The sequence below is a fragment of the Tetrao urogallus genome (assembly GCF_951394365.1).
Source record: "Tetrao urogallus genome assembly, chromosome: Z".
Lineage (NCBI taxonomy): Eukaryota > Metazoa > Chordata > Aves > Galliformes > Phasianidae > Tetrao > Tetrao urogallus.
In genome coordinates this window covers 20,320,073-20,335,340 of record NC_136816.1, presented here as the reverse complement: position 1 = coordinate 20,335,340, position 15,268 = coordinate 20,320,073, and the positions used below count along the sequence as shown (strand labels likewise).

The 15,268-nt window shown below is 42.3% G+C and overlaps 1 protein-coding gene across 1 annotated transcript; it reads right to left on the bottom strand.

Annotated features, from left to right (window-relative positions):
- Positions 1 to 14,664: 14,664 nt before the first annotated feature.
- TAL2 (TAL bHLH transcription factor 2) lies at positions 14,665 to 15,018 on the bottom strand (the record flags this gene model as incomplete). Its single annotated transcript, XM_079548109.1, has 1 exon — positions 14,665 to 15,018. One exon carries the CDS (start codon positions 15,016 to 15,018, stop codon positions 14,665 to 14,667), a length of 354 nt encoding a protein of 117 aa, XP_079404235.1.
- Between the last annotated feature and the right edge of the window lie 250 nt (positions 15,019 to 15,268).

Here is a 15,268-nt window from a genome sequence, read left to right as displayed (position 1 = left end):
TGCTCCTTGCAGTACTGCTTCATGCCACGGAGCGGCACCGGCCTCGTTACCAGCAGGTGGGATCAACGAGAGCCAAATGTTCGGCAACGACCGCAACAAAAATTGGGTGATGTGAAAGAAAATGTGGGCCAGCGACACGTGCGTGGTGGCAATGTTTACACCGCAGACATGCGTGCTGCTGTGCCTGCCCTTCACGTAAACAAACTCAGCTGTTCTGAAATGGTAGCACACCTACTCATCTTTTCAGCAGCAGCGCCTGAATTACTCAGGTCCTCACGTACCCTCTGCTGGGGGTTCTGCTGTCAGTATAACAAGATGGCATTAGTTTATAAGCTAGTTACACTTTGTGTATTAGTAAAACATTGGCTTAGTGTTTTTTTTATTTTAAACTAGGAGATCTCCCCTCATTTCTTGTGGGTGAGGTGATAAAAGGAATATTGTGTTTATAAGAAATTTTAAAATGGGCTGATGAGTATTCTACTGTGTTTATAGAATCATAGAATGGCTTGAGTTGGAAGGGACCCCAAGATGATCAATTTCCAACCCTCCTGCCACTGGAAGGGCTGCCAACCTCCAGATCTGGTACTAGACCAGGCTGCCCAGGGCCCCATCCAATCTGGCCTTGAACACCTCCATGGATGGAACATCCACAACCTCTCTGAGCAGCCTGTTCCAGCACCTCACCACTCTCTCTGTGAAGAACTATACCCTTGCATCCAATGTAAGGCTTCCTTCCTTGAGCTTAAAACCACTCACCCTTGTCGTATCAGTGTCTACCCTTGTAAAAAGTTGGTTCCCCTCCTTTTTATAATCCCCTTTTAAACACTGGAAGGCCACAGTGAGGTCTCCTCAAAGCCTTCTCTTCTCCAGGCTAAACAGGCTCAGCACCCTCTTTGCAGGGCAGGTGCTCCAGCCCTCTAATCATCTTAACAGTGCTCCTTTGCACCCTCTCCAACAGCTCCACGTCCTCTCTTGTACTGGAGGCCCCAGACCTGCACGCAATACTCCAGATGAGCTTCACAAGGGCAGAGTAGAGAGAGACAATCACCTCCCTGTCCCTGCTGGCCACCCCTCTTGTGATGGAGTCCAGGATACCATTGGGATTCCATGGTGCATGAGGTGTAAATCTCAACATAATAATAATAATAATAATAATAATAATAATAAAAAACAGCAACAACAAAGAAAAAAAAAAGCAGTAGCTCTGCATCCACATATGCCGAAGTTTTGTTTTTGTTTTTTTTTTTTGCAGAAGTACGTTGGCTTTTTTTTCCAGTACAATAATGATAAATTAATACAAATGTTTTCTGAATTTTCTTCAGAAAACATTCTAGCTATTTATGAAGTTGCCACATTTCTACTTACAAAACAGCTGTGAAAGTCTGAGGTGTCACATGCTTGTCTGCTGTTCTTGACAGCTGCCTTACTTCATGTTATAACTGATACTGGACAGACAGTTGTTATTAGTCCATTCCAATCAAAGCTAAAACCATTATGTAACACTGGGCAGTAGCAGAGTGAAGTGGCGAAGAAAACTGGTTTCAAAGTGAATTCAAATCCACATCTTTAGTCTTTGTAGAGCATGAGATTAGTTAGTTGTTATTCTGTACATCTTACAAAAGCCGTGGAGAATCTGAACTAGAGTATTCATACCCAATTAATAATGTTGTATTCATTTCCTTTGGCAATTAAGGTGGTATAATTTTTGAAGAGAAGGTCTGTGTTCCTAGCTTGGAAGCACGATCTGGTTTCCTGCTTCTGAAGTTAATGCTGTATATGGAATATGCTTATTTAGTGTTGTATTTCTTAATGTCTGGGATTCTACAGACACTGGCTTGGAACTGAAAGATGGTACCTTAGGAAAAGAGGAGAACTTATTTAAACATTAGATTGAAAACTTGCACCCCACTTTCCAAAACCAGGCAAATAGAAATGTTCATATTCTGTGGACTGCTATATTTAGTTTATTCACCTTTCTTAGATTTTTCAAACTCAAATCTATTAAGCAAAATCAATCCAGGTTAAAATCTGGATCTTTGCTACATACAAAAATGGACACTCCCACTGTCTGCCATCACTCTGCTTTGCTCATGATCTGTGGTCGTTTGCCCACAATGCTATCTATCTTTCATAGAGTCATAGAATCATAGAATGGCCTGGGTTGAAAAGAATCACAATGATCATCCAGTTTCAACCTCCCTGCTATGTGCAGGGTCGCCAACCGCCAGAGCAGGCTGCCCAGAGCCACATCCAGCCTGGCCTTGAGTGCCTCCAGGGATGGGGCATCCACAGCCTCCTTGGGCAACCTGTTCCAGTGTGTCACCACCCTCTGGGTGAAAAACTTCCTCCTAATATCTAACATAAACCTCCCCTGTCTCAGTTTAAAACCATTCCCCTTGTCCCATCACTATCCACCTTCATAAACAGCTGTTCCCCTAAGAGGATCTTTGTCCTCTTCCTGTTCAGTTCCCCATTTGCTCCATAGTTCTCTGCCTCACTTGTATTTCCCTCACTTTCCCAACAGTCACTTATCCCCCTCAGGCTTCTTACTTTGATTTTCTAGTACATTTTTGTCTCCTTCCTCTCTCTGGTGCACCCTATTTCTTTCATTATGATTCTTCACAGCTGTATCCCAGCTTTCCTTATTTTCTTGTTTGATCCATGCATTAGTTTAGTACAGGTCTCAGTCTCCCATTTCGCTCAGAACTTCATCTGTTCATCTGTGAGGTCTTTTTTACTTCTGTCTTCTGCAAGTTTTTAATGAATGCATGAATGCTCAGGCCATACCTTCTCTGTAGAGCCTCAACCTTCATAATAAGCTGTGCAATCACTCTCCTTCTTTTCCATACTCTTTCTCCACAGGTCACTTTCTCATGTCTCTCTTACGTTTTTGTTTGTTCAATGTTTGCTAAAGTGCTTTGATAAAAATACCTGCAAGGAGAAAGCTCAGGAAGTTAACACAGGCATTTATTCCCTAACATAACATCACTTTATTTTCCTGGAGTGCTGGTTGATGCAAATCTGTACTGCAAAGTGGAGGCACAAAAGTGTTTCTTATCTGAGTAACAGAGTTACTCAGTGCATGAGTGCTCAGGTTTTTCATCCCTGATTAGGTTTCAGCACTGGACTAAGTATCTGCATAGTCCATCGTGTGCTTTAATGAGCTGTGCTTATAGAACAGAGTTGATTTCTAGAGTGAGCTTGAACTCATACTCCAACTCCAGATGTATCACTGGATGTTTTCTTCACGGGACTTAAACAGGTTGCAACACTGCTCACAAAACTACAGGGTGGCTACGATTGGAAGGGAGCTCAGGAGAACATCTGGACCAATCTCTGCTCAACGGCCACGTAGAGTAGGTTAAGGGAAAGCTCTTGTGCTTTCAGAAAGGTGTCCTTAAAGATCTGTCAGTGCAATTCCTATATCCCTAAGAACAGCTTCCCAGGTGATCCCATCCAATAATTCCTTAAATAGTTTAAAGTTTGCTGTCCAGAAGTGCAGGTCCTGCCTCTGCTCTTTGCCAGGCCATGAACTCATTTCTGAAGGCCATGAACTCAACCTGCGTGTGGTCACGGCAGCCCAATCTTAGCTTCTTTAGTGCTCTCCTCCACACTGGTGAGCACCAGGTCCAGTAACACTTCACCTCTTGTTGCTCTGTCTGATGCCTGGACCAGGAAGTTATCCTGGAGTCTCTTGGCTTGCTTGCAACCATGTTGCTTTTCCAGCAGATATCCAGGGGTTGAAATCCCTCATCAGGATGAAAGCCTGTGAGCATTCTTGTAGCTAAAACAAGAAGGCCTCATCAACAGGCTCCCCTTGGTCAGGCATCCTGTGGTAGGCCCAATCACCAGATGTTCTTTCTTGGTCTGATCCCTATTTTTAACCCAAAGTTCTCAACTTAATCTTAGCTGCTTTTCAGAGGGAGCTCTTTGCTGTCTACCTACCTCTTGACATAGAGGGCACTCACCCCTCCTACCCAGCCTATCCTTTATAAAAAAGCTTGTTGCTTTCAGTCATCATTGTGTGATTCATTTTACCATGTTTCTGTGACAGAAATTAGGTCATAGTTATCTGTCATGGTTTTGTGATTTTTGGTTTTCGGTATTCCACATCATAACATCACGTGGGGCACTGGGAGTTTAACTGTCAATGCTCAAGTCCTGGGTACCTGCCCAGAAGAGAAGAAGAACTACATTCCCCAGGGGACCTTGCGCTCAGGGAGAGGAGATAGAAGTCCTGGCAAGGTCACCTGATGCGCTCTTTTTCGTCTGCTCTTCATGGTTGGCTCTCGTCCTGTCTCCCTGCTGCTCAGGTGGACTGTGCATCTCACCTCAGCGTTGTGGTGAGGCCTATCCACCTTTCGGACATTCTCTCTCTCATTATATTTGATTTATTAGCTTCAGTTCTGATTATATTGTATTATAGTGTGCTATCTTGCATTCCGATAGTGTATTTAGTAAATTAGTTTGTTTCTCCTCAGATCGTTGCCGCTGTTTTTAATTATTTTGGGGTCCCCTGTTCCCTTTTTCTGGAGGCTCGGATTTTGTGAAATCCCTCCGCCCCACTGGTCACGGAACTGGGCCGAACCAGCCCGTAAACCGTTGACATAATGTAACTGCACCATGGCTTCTTCTATTTCATACTGCTTATTTCCCATACTATGTACTTCCCAGGCACTTCTGCTGGGCTTCTTGGGGGGAGGTTTTCCCCTTTGCTTCCTAAAGCGACGGGGTTCCCTGCCTCTTCTCTGTCACTCAGAGAATTTACTTCCCCCATCAAATCTAGTTTAAAGCCCTGCTATATACATTGTATTTTTTGTGTTGGATGCATCAGCAGGGCAAAAACCCAGACCTTTAAAGTTGATTGGATATCAGAGGGTTTTAGATGTTCAGTACTTTCCAAAATCTGGCCTTGAAGAAGCAGAGGATCTGGGATTACTTTGTCTCAGATATCATGCTGTTTGTTTAATGGAATGTATTTATGTACAATGTAGCATAGGTTATAAAAACACTGGTTTGGCTTATGTCTTATAAGCTTCAGTATTTCCCAGGAAAACGAAAAACAAATGAGATTTCCATGTGAAATCCAATCAACATGTAGTAATTTCAGAAAGCGTATTTTTTCTATTTACACTTACTATGTTAATTTTGCCTTTCTGATTTTTTTTTTTTTTTTTTTTTGCTCCTTTGCTTAGTAATTCCACTCAATATTTTGTTTACTGCTAGATTTGCTAAATACTGATTTACATGTTGTAATGCATGACATGCTCAGCAAACAAGATCTCAAGATACAGAGGAGCACTGCTGGCAAGATAATAGATGTCTCCTGCCCTATCAAATATCTTAGATGTAATGCTTTCCCTGAAACATTGTACAAATACAGCTGAGCCCAAAATTGAACTGAGATGACAGCTTTAAGACAGTCATTTTTACTCCTCCATTTGTTTTCATAAAATGCTGCCCTAACACATTCCGTTTAGGGCTGTAGGACTGAACAGTCTGCTTTGCAGGAGAAATGAGAGCCATGCTACTTAAGGTGGAGTGCAGAACAAATATCTTCCTTAAATTTCCCGTTTTCTCTCCCAGCAACAAATAATTTATCTTTAGCAGAGGAAAGAATTGTCTCTCAGAAACCACCATTCTGAATTTCTGCCTGAAGTAGGTGCAGAAAAAAAGTAAACAACAACAGAGTACACTTTAATATTTTCAAGACGTTTCTGTTCAGTGTGTGAAAATGAGTATTGGGAAGCAATGATGTAGAAGGACCTAGAATCCTCATTGTTGACTGCTGACAGGATGGTAGGCAATGGGCATGAATTGAAAACTTAAAACACACCTGAGCACAAGAAAAGACTTTCTTACTGTGGGAGTGAATAAGCATGGAAACAGATTTCCTATAGACGTTACAGACCCAGTCTGTGGAGATTCAGAGTCCGACTGGCACAAGCTCTTGTGGGTAACCTGCTCTTGGTGGCATGGCTTGAGCAGGAGTGCTGAACCAGACAATCTCAGGAGGCCCCCGGCAATCTAAACAATTCTGTGATTTTATGATTGCCTAAACTCCACAATAAGGTTGCTTTTATCTTGGAAACAGATTTTCTCTATTCTTGAAGAACAGTTTCCTCAGCGATTTTAATTATAGCAAAGATAATGCTGGTAAAACAAGGCTAAAGCAAAGAGATGTGGCCAGCTTCTGCAGAGGTGACTCCTATTTGCAGTTGTGTGTGCATGCCTGAAAACGCATTGCCCATTATTCAATAATTTTTGAGTGCAGCCTTAGTCTAGTTGAACAGATGAGGTTGTATCAGAAGCTGTCTAGTGCCATAGCTACCACCTGACTAACAATCCATGGACCATACTTCAACTACTAGATTCTGGGAAGGATTAGTTAAGGAGAAAGAAAGGCAACGTTCAACAGGAAACAGACTTCCCATTGTGTGCCTTCATTGTATATTCTCCGTGCTCCCTTTTCTGCTCAGTAACGCAGGCCAGTTTGGAACACTCTAAGTTGTCAAGAGCAGCAAGGGGTTACCCAGAGTGTGCTTTGTCTGACAATACAGACAGCTTTTTTTGTTAACTGGCTTGAACCCGTTAGACAATGCTGTGTTTCCCCCTCCCACACCCTCAATCCTGTCCTCACCACCCTCATCCCCAGCCTGGCTCACCCTCCACAGATCCCTTACAGTGTTTGGGTTCATGAAGTACAAATTAGCATAATCAGATTAGCTTCATGGGGTAGTAGAGCTGAAAAGGAGGAAAAAGAAAAAGTGGTTCACAAAGAGAAGCCCTAAGGAGGGCAGAAGGGGGTGATATTGCTGTTGTGCTGTGGTGCTGAAAACTTGCACCTGCATAGCTAGCAGATCCTCTTCTCACTAAGGACTCTTAGATGGTATTAAAGCATAGGAATTAATTGGGGGGAGGAGAAGGAGAGGAGAGAGGAGGGGAGGGGAGGGGAGAATTCTGTAAATTGATTATCTGTTTTGGGAATGAAGGTTTGCTGACAGTAGAAAATATTGATTCCATTCATCATGGAGAGGAGATCAGTTTGGTAATCTGGACTATCAAGATAAGAGCTTTAGAATCTCTGCAAGAGACTGATAAGAGACATTGTAGGAAAAAAGCCTACTGAGTGGGGGTGGTGGAGTGTGGTGGGGATTTTTATTGCTTTGGTTTTTGTTGTTGTTTTTCTTGTAGTGAGCTTGCATTGCTAAAATTGGTAACTGACCTGCTTGATTGCCTTAGTGCCTGCCCTGTTTAGCACCTTCCTGCTCTTGCCGTGAAAAGAACCTTCCTACAGAACTGAAGACACAAATCCATAGTCACAGGTTTTAAAAGCAGCTAGAGACTATGCATTTTTATATACACAGAAAGCAATATGAAATCACTGACTTAGTAAAAGTCTTCACATGCCTTCCAGAGCTGCTTCTGCACAGCCAGCTCTTCCATGTGGATTCACATTCATCTTTCTGAGGTATCTTAAAAGCACACATGGTCAGAAATTACAAGGTAAACCATAAAAGCTCCCTACCAGAAAGCACCCCAAAAAGCACTCATGACAACCCTGAAATGTTTTAAGTTGAGCCCTCAAGATCAGGAGTTTTATTGTGAACCTCAGCCTTAGACTTCAGTACTTCAGAGGCAGGATAAAAGCAAACATAAATATCAGAGGAAGTCAAGCTTTCAGGCAGTATTTATGACAAGCGCATGGCTGATGCAAACCTGTAGATTTCAAGAAGAAATACTATTTGTGCTTCCATTTACCTTAACAGCACATGGTTGAGAACTGTTCAAAGTGTTTAAACGATGTAGTGAGAAGAAGTAAAGAAATGTAGTTTGTTTGTTTGGTTTTTTTTATCATTTTACCATCATTTTCACTTATTTACCTTTAGAAGTAGGCAATCAATATATCAAACATATAACAAAAACATAAAACGTATTAAGATATTAAAAATATATTTAATACTTTTATGTATTGTTTCAGCTGCCTGTGCTGCTGGAAAACACTCTGGAAATGTTTGAAATTAATAGGAGTCTCTGCATAGAGCTTTCTGAATTACCTGACAATTTGATTTATTTATTAAGTGTAGCAGAAATGAGATCATAGAGTTCTGTTTTGATGACATATATATAAGTAACACAGAGGAAGTCTATGCACCCACGAGACAAGTGTGCCAGACATATAAGATTCATCATACGTGCCTTCTCTCACTTTCAAAGGTATTTCCTTTTCATTTTTGTTATTTTTCTTTTCCCTTCATCTGAAAGAAGAATTAAAGACAAAATTTGCACATGACCGGAAGTGAGCTTTAGCAAACGTCCAATAGATGATGAGAGGAATATGTATACAAATGTTTTCTAATCTGCTCACCAGATCAAAGTAGATTGGTAAAATTTGTCTGCTAACACTGCCTGTAATGAGTGTTTCTCCTCATGCCCATATCCAGGTGTTGGGGAACACCCGTTTGCATTGTGTCAATGCAGAAACGTGTCCTTTGAGACTGGAATATCCTCTGCCAAATGCTTTGGCTGGGCATGTTCACCACACAACAGCTGGCAGCTCTTCTGTGTGTGAAAACACAGAGAAAAGAGGAGCCAGAAAGGGCAGCTCCCTTCAGCACCAAGTTATTTCTGCTGCCTTTGCAGCAAAGGGAACATTTCCCACCCAAAGCAGTGCCAGTGCTGAATGCTTTTGGCAAACACAGCCTGCCAGGCTCACTTGCTCTGGTGCGCCAGCAGCCATCCTCACATTTGGCAGTGGGCTTTTCCCATTCAGAGTGACAGAGATCACATCAGAAACTGTTACTCAGCTCTTAATAGGGCCAAATACTTTCTTCTGAAACATTTGTTACCCTACAGGCAGCAAAATACAGTCAGTTGGCCTGAATTTCTGAGCCTAGTTTACTAGGTCTAATAACCTCCTTCCAGTCTGAGTACTTTTAGCCATTGTAGATTCCTCTTTGAAGTCCTCACATCTTTCCAGTATGTGTAAACCCTTTTAAAGCTTGAATTTAACAATATACCCTTGAATCTGGGATTTCTGTAGATCATATTTTAGCTGGTTATATACCTACCTATCAGAACACAGTAATCCTCTTTGATTTGATGAAGATTTAATATTGATTGTTCCTAGCCTCTCTCAGATCCTGGACATCTAACGTTTGCCAAAACCAAGAAATGAATACTATAATCCAACTCCACCGTTAACAATGATCTGCATCCTGGGTTCACCTCTGTGCAGCATTGACAGGTTTCTTAAGCATCATACAGAGGTATTTCATGGCTAACCTTGAGCAGTGTGAAGGCTCTTCCCCAGGTCTGAGCTATTCAGTGTTGTTCAGAACTAGCCAGGTGTAATGGAACAGAAAAGTGGGGTCTTGGGAAACTTCTTCCCTCTACCTGTGAATACCTCCCTGCTTTGCTTGCCAACACAAAAGTTGGAAGACACATCTGAGGCCCAACGTAGTCCATACTGAGACCCACAACAAGGACTTCTACCCTTCATCCTGAGCCACCCCTATGCTCTTTTGTGACACTGACACTCAGCAGAAGAATTGCAGACACAGAATTTTAGAGTCATTAAGGTCGGAAAAAACTCTAAAATCATCTAGATCAACCACCCATCTACCACTAATATTGTCTGCTAAACCATGTCCCCAAATACTACATCTATACTTTGCTTAAAGACCTCCAGGGATGGTGACTCCATCACCTCCCTGGGCAGCCTGTTCCAGTTCTTCCTAATAACCTGAATCTTCCCAGCTTGAGACCATTCCCTCTCATCCTATCACTGTTATCTGGGAAACGAAGATAACCCCCACCTTGCCACAACTCTCTTTCAGGTGAGTGTAGAGATCAATAACGTCTTTCCTGTGCCTCCTCTTTACTCTGAACAATCCCAGTTCTCTCAGCTGCTCTTCGTAAGATTTGTGTTCCAGGCCTTTCACCCAAAAGATGGCTGCTCTTTGTCTGTGTTTTTGCCAGAGGGATCTCTTTCCAGAAGATGCTAAAGCTGGAACTTAGCAGAGGACCCTCATTTGTGCACTATTGGTTTTGCAATATGTGGCAGCAAAACAAACCATGGAGGGATGGGATATGCACTTGTTCACACACATAGGAAGGGGGCTGGTGGAGAATACAATGGGATGAGTCTGTTTCTCACAGAGAAGACCTGGACTGACCCAGAGTGTGTTGAAAACTCTAGGGTTAGCTTATCAACAGCACAATGATGATAAATCCAAGCAGATGCATTTCTTGATCAGATACAGAGTAACCTGTCTACTTTCTGTTACCTCTCCACTTGTTTGACCTTCTTCGCTTATCCACCTTCCCCCTTTCAATTCTCATAGCAGCTGCTGCACTAAAAACACAATTATATCCCTGAAAACTGATGGATTTCTATTCTGACACTTTGTCTTTGGCCTTTAGATTTAAGATTGGCTCTCAAGTGACCTCTGCCCCACAGGTCAGTAGTTAAGTCGCCTATTCTCTCCACCTCTTTTCATCACCCAGCCTTCAAAGGACAAAAGTCAGATCTGCCTTGCTCACACTAGCTATGGTCACTGCATATCATTCTCTAGCAGCAGATAAATTCATGGGAGACAGTTAGATATGAGAAGATAAGTTATGAAATGTTTCCTTAATTGTGCGTCTCTGGAACACCTTGGTGCTGCAGCTTCTACTTCAAGCTCAGAACAAGATGCTGAGATGTATCTTAGTGTCCTAAATAACACCTTTTTGCCATTTACGTTGGCTGACTCAGGAATCGTGTGGGTCTGCCTTAAGTCCACTGTAGCCTCATCCTCCCTGATTTAGGCTCACTATAACTAATAAGGCTGCTGAGTGCATGTCTTACCGCAAAATTGTCCCAATCTGAACAACAACACATCTAGGTTTAAAAAAAAAAAAAAGAAAAAAGAAAAAAAAGCACCATCCAGATCTGTGTATGCATTGCACAACATGCAGTGCTAGATGCAGTATGTTTCATGTCAGCTAGGATTTGAATCCACTGAATCCCAGGACAAAACCCTGACTTTATGCCTGGCCTCCCTCTGACCACAGGCTGGCCTCACTAGAATTCACACAACACTAGAGCCTTCTTGCAAGACATGGTCTCAGCACTTTTCTTCCTTTACTCAACACCAGTCTCTAAGGAGACTTCAGTTACGATCCATAGGCACGAAGCAGATGCTGAGAATGTGGAAGACCAAATGATGAACACAAGTCTGGACAACAGGCTTGTTCTTAGGGGTGCTGTGGTTAACTTAAACTTAAACTTTTCTGGCAACAGTTCCCCTAGGTTCTACAATAGCAGAAGAGTGCCACTTCTCTACTGGCAGCCCTGGCAGCCACCCTCTGTAAAAGGTAATCCTCATTCAGTCTGAAATGTGGAGATATATTCTTCTGTTGATCTTCATGGAAATTCTGAGTAAAGGAATGATTCATCAGGATTTCTGCTTCACAAAGGAATGTGAGGACGCCTCACTCCACTCAAGCTAGCGTGTACCATGAGTTGGAGAGAAACATAACTTATTTTTTAACCTTGCATCATACCATTTGCTATCTGGAGACACCAAAAATTCTTCTATAAGATGACCACCTTAATTAGTTTTCCATGCAGTATTAAGAGCCATGTTATCCCCCTTACACCTCTCCCTTCTCCCCCTGCCCCCCCCAAAAAAGGAAGAAAGTGCCACTCAATCCACTTTAGCACTACTAGATACCTGTAGGAGATACAGTAGGGATCTTACTATTAGGGACTATTACTATAAACCTTAGTATGTGACTATTATGTCATTTATACTAAGGTTTTGCCACTGCCAAGATATGTGAGAGATGTTTTCAGCCAGCTACAACTGATGTGGTAGATCTCCATGCCACAGGAGCCATTATCTTCCCAGAAAATTTTGAGTGTGCCAACCAGTGTGGCATTACCTGCAGCAAGCAGAAGATCCTCTCTGAGTTGACATAGCCTTGCATGGTATAAATACATATCTTCAAGTTCACATTTGCTGATTTCATTATTTTTATATAGAATCTCCTGGGAAATCTTTCTCAGGCATGTTTTGCACAAGCATGCCTCTCTTGCACATCATAAAGTACCACTGAATGTTTTGAGTTGGAAAATCACCAGAAAGTATTAGTGACAAAAACCAAAAAATTCCTAACGTTGTTTGTCATCTGATATTACTTCCAAGTTGTTTCTAAGATCAAGAATCTTGCATAAGATCTAAATAGAAGAATGAATATTTACTGGAAATTACATTGCAGTGAATCTGATATCCTCTGCCAAGTGGTATGCAACTGTAAAACAAAATTTTAGAGAAATTTATGGACAAAGAGAGATTCATTTCTTAAATAATTTATTTGGAATATATTAGATGTTAAATAACATAATGTAGCGCAAAACGTGATCAGGCACACCATATTTGTTCCTGATTGTACAGATAAGAAATCCCCAAAACACAAAGGAAAAAAAAAACAACCTGACAAAAAACTCTTTGGCCAATAGATTTAGTCAAATACACATGGGATGTGAAAGTAGGGGGCTCCTAAATGGAGAAGGAGAAGAAAGAAAACGCTGATGAGAACCAAAACAATACTGAGAAAGGAACTTGAAGGGATAGGGAATATTACAAGCACGTTACATTGCAGAACTGACAGGTTTCCTTTTGCCTTCCCCAGGCAATAATTCTGCTGATGAGATGCTTTGACTTGTCTTGGTGACACATGTTTCTTAGGACAGCAAGTGGCTGATAGAATAAAGAACACCATCACACTTCACCAATCAGTGCTCTGATTTATTTGGACTAATTCATTGAAAAGCTAGAAGAACGTCTTGTCTCATTACCTTGGATGCAGAGGTGGGGAGAAGGCAGTGCTAGTTGCACAGACCATGCAAAAGACTCCTATGTGTTTCCACTCAGCTGCTCTCCTGTACCATCTTTAGCCCTCAGAACTCAGTAATGCAGGAACAAGCAAGTGGAGATTCACAGTGTTCAGAAACAAAATGGTCATTAACCACTTAAACTTTTTTTTCTTTTGGTCAAAGGTTTCCACTGATATTCCTGCACCCCACAGCATCAACCCTGTACGGAGTGAGCAGTGTTGTTCTGTCAGTGCATTAAGCAGCACAGTATGCACTTCACAAGAACCAGACCTGGCTTTGTTTGTTTGTTTGTTTGTTTGTTTGTTTTTGTGCAGCCCTGAAAGATGCCAAGGAGGAAGGAGAAAAGTATGCCTGCTGTTTGGTGAAGCTTTAAATGCAGCTGAGCTGTGGGTGGCAAATACCCTCAGGTAGAAGGGCTGTATTTGTTACCTAAACAAGCCCTGTCTCCACTTCCTGAAGGCAGCTCCCTGTGTCACAAATAAGAAGAAACAGCCCAGGGAGATGCTTTGGCATGTGGATGATCTGTTTCTTTACCTGCCATAGAGTTTTTTCTAAACACTGACACGTACCTTGTTTTATTTGAAAATAGAAAGGACTTTTGTCAAAGGAAACGTGTTAACATTGAAGAAGGTCTACTTGAGCCCAACGTAATTTTTTCTCTTGCTCTCAGCAGCTTTGTACCTTTCATGAGCAGGACAAATCTTTTCTGATACAGGTTATAATTCAGGGAATTGATCTGTGTAACAACCCACAGTGATCACCCTCACAAAACTCTGCTCATCCTGCTTATTGCCTGAATACAGCACGGTGGTTGCCAAGACACCTGGCATGCAGCCTGTGCCAAACAGGCACTAGAGCACGTTGCTCATTACATCCCACCTGTGCACGAGAAGGGCAGTGATCGCTTGTGTTCCATAAAGGTTTTCTGAGAGTGTCATTCAGGCCTTTTTCCTGAGATCTCTTGCTCAGAACGAGGGCTTCCCCTATTTTTACAGCTGTTGAAGAACAAAGGCATTTAGCCAGCAATCTGCTTGATGGGTTTTGATAGCAGCTGGAGTGTAGTCAGCCAGCTTCCTTCATATACACATGCTGTGTACTGCTAGGTATAGGCTTCACAGATTTCTCTGAAATTCATCTTTGACTCTACCTTTATTTTAAAACAACACTTTTGTTTCAAGCTAATTTTAAATTTTGTTAAATAGCATTTTGCTGTAATATTAGGGATTCCTCCAGTCTGATAAAGATGTAGCCAGGTTCAAGGGTCAGGATTTGTATTTTCAAAGAAGTTCAAGTTGGAAATAAGATTTGCAGTGAATGCAGGTGGTTACTAGAACCAGCAGTGGAGGACTGGAGAAAATACGACATCCCTCAAAACCTTTCACTGCCATTGCCAGGCGTCTTTTTGGACACGTTTTGTGGCACATTCATCATTTCTTAAGCTCAGAGTGCTTCTTCAAAATGCCATGGGAGAATAATCTCTTCCCCTGACAGAACCACTGGGTGGATTTCTGTGGCCCCAACTGATAGAGGAGGTCAGGGCAGTGGCTTTTCTGGCTTAGAATTGTCTGTTACAGCAGTGAGTCTTTCCTAGTTCCCAGAGCGTGACCTCTTTCAATTGCTCTTTCAATTGCTAACTGACCAAGGAATTCCTTTGCCATTAAATGGAAACTTAAATAAAGCAGTAATAAATACAAATATATCATCGTTGTACATAGAGAGGCAACCCACAAAGATAGTGACTATCAGACTAACACCAAGACTGCATCTCTCGTTCTCTGCTAAGGAGATGAAGTCTCTGACCAGCATTCTGCAATGTTGCTGCTCATGCTAGGAGAAGAGGCACCACAGCTTTCAATGAGAGTTAGCTCCTCCATACTCTGCAAGCATGGGGCTTGCTGGAAGAATCCCAGGATGCTGCCTCGTGCTGCCACTGCTGTCTGCTGCAGGCCTGGCTCTCCCAGCACCTTGACAAGGAAGTTGATGTATCTCATAGCTAGCCGTAGTGTCTCATTCTTGCTCAGTTTTTTGTCTGGTGGATGGGTGGGAATAAGTTTCCTCAGCTTGGCAAAGGCGCTGTTGACATTTTGCTGCCTCCATCGCTCCCTGGTGTTGGTGAAGATCTTCCTGGTCATTTTCAAGGTGCTGTAAAGTAAAGGAGATGGATATTGAGTGCTAGATATCCCTGACTTTCCTGCAGGCCGATGCTCTGGACATGCTGTTACCTCTGTGGCAGCTGTGAACACTTGGTCATGATGCTAGGAATTCTTAATTGTTGCCCTCTGTGGCTGATATCCTTGCCCTGCACACACAGATTCACCCCACTCTTAAAAATTATGTCTCAGTATAAATCCACAATCATAGGCATAGCAGCTGCAGACACCA